General features: G+C 55.0%; 1 protein-coding gene across 1 annotated transcript in view; it reads right to left on the bottom strand.

Annotated features, from left to right (window-relative positions):
• LOC102756196 (interferon-induced transmembrane protein 3) overlaps positions 1 to 374 on the bottom strand; it is a 1,765-nt gene extending 1,391 nt beyond the window's left edge. The window contains exon 1 of the mRNA XM_006761354.2: positions 78 to 374. Within this exon, the coding sequence (XP_006761417.1) occupies positions 78 to 263 (186 nt within the window). The 5' untranslated portion in view covers positions 264 to 374. The remainder of the gene's footprint in view (positions 1 to 77) is intronic.
• Between the last annotated feature and the right edge of the window lie 3,353 nt (positions 375 to 3,727).

Consider the following 3,727-nt stretch of genomic DNA (forward strand, 5'->3'; position numbering starts at 1 on the left):
TCTGGGCAGCACACCTGTGGGGGCGCACACGCTTTCCAGGAAGCCCCCTGCCTCCCCTCTATACCCCCTGCACCCACCTTCACCGAGTAGGCGAATGCCACGAAGCCCAGGCAGCAGGTGTTGAAGAAGAGGGTGTTGAACAGGGACCAGATAATGTGGTCGGGCACCACGGTGTCAGTCTGGATGTTGACCACGGTGGACATCACGGGCCCTGAGTTCTGGGGAGCCCCCAGCACAGACACCTCGTGTTGCTCCCTGATCATCTCTGGTTTGGGGAGCAGGTGGGTCCCAGGTGAAGAAGGCAGATGCTTACAGAGGCAGAGACCTGAGCCGTGTGGCTGCAGCTTCTGGGACTGCGCAGGCCCCGCCCTCCCTCCCTGGGGGAGTTGTGAATTCTTTAAGTTTCTATTTCCTCCTCTTTTTAAAACGAATGGTCTGGCTGGGGAGCAGGGGGTGGGACACTCTTCATGGTTTGCTGGCAGGGATGGGAGGAAACCTGAGGTTTACGGTCATCTATGTGCGTGTTTCCCGTCTGCGTCACTCAGGCCAGGTCTTCTCCGAAGCCCACGCTGCTGCAGGTGGGGTGGTGCCTCCTGGTTGGGCCTGGACCCAGCAGCCCCTGTTGCCTGTCTCAGGGGGCCCTGCAGGCCCTCTTGGGGGCCGGGCGGGGGGAGGGAGGGGGCCGTGAACAAGGACATGGGCGGTGGCAATCATTTCAGATGGAAACTGCAGTTTAACTCCAACCCTGTTGTTTGGCTTAACAATAGAAGAGTTACTCTGATTTCCTGAATTGTGTACATCCTCCCATTGGATTGAGGGACCATCCCATTGATTGTGATCTTACTGGTTTTAGAAAGCGCATTCCTCTGTACCTGGGAACCATTATCCCCAGACCCGAGGGTTCCAGATAATGTGTCTCAGCCAACTCAGTGGTTCGAGACCCGAGGGCTCTAAATAATGAAATCCTGACAACTCCGTGGTCTCAAGACCCCAGGGCTCCAGAGAAGGTGTTCCTGTCAACCCAGCGGTCCCAGATGATGTGTTTCTGTCAACTCAGTGATCCGGAGACCCAGAACTCTAATGAACATGCTTAATTTCTGCTTCTGTAAACTGCTTTTTTGCCAACAAGGTTCCTCATTCCAAACCCTGAGATGTAATCAATACCTTTGTGATTTTTTTAACTATATAACCCTGGAACTGTGACCAAATAGGTACTGTGAGATTTGGGAATGACCCCGCCTAGTCCCGGATTGCAATAAATGTGACTCTTTAATTCGACTTCTTGAGGCGCCCTTCTGTGATTCGTGGGGTACATTACAACAGGAACATAGGCAGGCTTAGGGTTTTTTAGAATTGGGGTCCACGGAAAAGCGCGGGGCTGCAGACTGGGAGAAGGCACACTTCCGTAACACCCAGGAAGCAGGCGCAGTGACATCTCCACAAGACAAGGGAGCAACAGGGGCATTTGCATGGGACAAGCGAACTGGAAGTGGCCAGGAGAGGTCCGTGTTTACTGAGTGAAGAAGGAAGGGAGTCCTGAGGGAAGGAGGAGGGAGAACCCCACATGTCGAAGGGGAATGTGGACCGATCAGGGGGGATATGAGGACACAGGAACTGCAGCTTTTACAGACCATAGAGAAAAGGGACTCTGTGGGACCCGTTCCCCCCTCCCTACTGTTAACGTAAAAAAACACCGAAACCTGTAAAGAATTTTTGTGAGTTTATTGGACCCAAGCTGTCGACATAGGCCGGGAAGCAGAACCTCAAGGAATTGAGATAATGTCCGGAGAATGGCGGGGTTACATCTGTATTTATACATTGAGATCAAAGGAGGGACGGAGGTGGGTTCCATGAAATTCATTGGCGATAGATTAAGGAGGATAAAGCAAAGGGGGGACCCTGGGATTGGATAAAAGGTAAGATGATGGACACATGCTTAGGCGGGTGCAGGAACAGTTAACATGACAATGACGGAATTGGTGGTCTCTGTCCTCGCCCAGCACATTAGGCTGTGCCCCAAGGGGCTCCGGAAAAAGGGGAGTCACACGTTACCCAGACATTTCAAGGCTGTGTTGTCACAGATGCAGAAAGACAGATAGGCTCAGTGAGGGTAAAGGCTGCCCTTGTCAGGGAAGACACCGGCCCAGGAGGTGCCTGCCCACCATCACTGCTTTAGTTAAAGTTTAATTTCAGACCGTCCTTTGTGGTGACTTTAGGTCTGAGTTTGCAAGACGGCCATGCGGGCCTCCCCTGCGCTGTCTGGTCAGCACGTGGCCCCTTTCGTCCACACTGCTTGGAAGTCCATTCCGTGGGATGCTTCCCCCTCCTTACGTGGGCGTCTGCACTTGCTCTTCAATAAATCTTCACCTTTGCTCGACCGCTTTCTGCCCGTGGATTCATTCTTCGATTCCAGCCGACAAAGGCTCCGGGTTCCAGTCCAAACATTCGGTATCAATTTCACACCAGGGCCAAACGCCGGAGGGGAAGGATGCGGTGTGTGGGCAGCAAGGCGACGCTGGGCCATGCCTGCTGGCCAGGCCTTCCTGGGACCCTTTGTCCTCCGGCCTCCGCGCACCCCGTGGCATGTGTGGGCATCGGCCAGAGGGAGGTGACGCCTGGGCTGAAGCGGGTCCTGAGACCCGGCCGCCGTGATGGCCCTGTGGTCGCCGTTGAGGGGACCCTGCCCCGCCCCGCCCCCTGCAGGAGCCCAGGCAGGGCGCCTCCCCTGTCTTTTGGGGGCACAGGCAGCGGCCCTGCCCCTGGCTGTGTTGTAACGTACCCCGCGAATCACAGAAGGGCGCCTCAAGAAGTCAAATTAAAGAGTCACGTTTATCGCAATCCGGGACTATGAGGGGCCATTCCCCGAATCTCAGAGTGATAAGATGGGGGCAAAACCAGACTTATATGGGCAAAGATCACAAAGGTATTGATTACATCTCAAGGTTTGGAATGAGGAACCTGGTTTGCAAAACCACAGTTTACAGAAGCAGCATGTTAATTACAGTTTTGGATCTCGGGGTCACTGCGTCACGGGGACACGTTAACTGGAGCCCTCTGACCTTGGGATAACCGTGCTGTCCTTCCCAGGTGAAGGGAAATGTGCTTCCTCAGACCAGTGTGAGCACAGCCCATGGGATATCCACAGGACCATCAATAAGGCATTTAATCGAACGGGGTGATTTATATAATTCAGAAAATCAAAATAACCTGTCCCCTGTTAAACAAAGCAAATAGGTACCACACTTCAGCTGCCAGCCCGGGTCCTCCCTGCCGCCTCCCACTCCGCTCAGCCTCCAGGCTGGCCGTGCTCCGTGGGGACGCGCTGGCCTCTGCGCCCTGGACTGTGGCGCGTTCCCGTGGAGCAGTGTCGTCGGGTTTCGAAGGCTCGGTAAGGAAAATAGCTTTTCACGATTTAAAACGTCCCACCTGTACCATTATTGATTACATGAGATATTATTTCAGATCTATTGCTTCTGATGAGATGGGTCATGGACATGAGTCCTGCCGGCTTCTGTAGCTCCTGTTTCCCGCGGCCCCTTCGCCGCCAGCACTCACCCTGGACAGAAAGGGGGAGCCCTCCCAGGAGGGAGTGTCCAGTGGGGACCAGGGGGGCGCCAGTGTTTCTGGGGGATGAGTACTGGGCCCCAGCGTGTCTCCCACCCTCGAGGCCCAGGCCAGTTGCTGTCCACAGTGGCCATTGCCACAGGCGCCCCGCCCGGCCCTGGAC

The sequence above is a fragment of the Myotis davidii genome, unplaced genomic scaffold (assembly GCF_000327345.1).
Source record: "Myotis davidii unplaced genomic scaffold, ASM32734v1 scaffold3578, whole genome shotgun sequence".
Lineage (NCBI taxonomy): Eukaryota > Metazoa > Chordata > Mammalia > Chiroptera > Vespertilionidae > Myotis > Myotis davidii.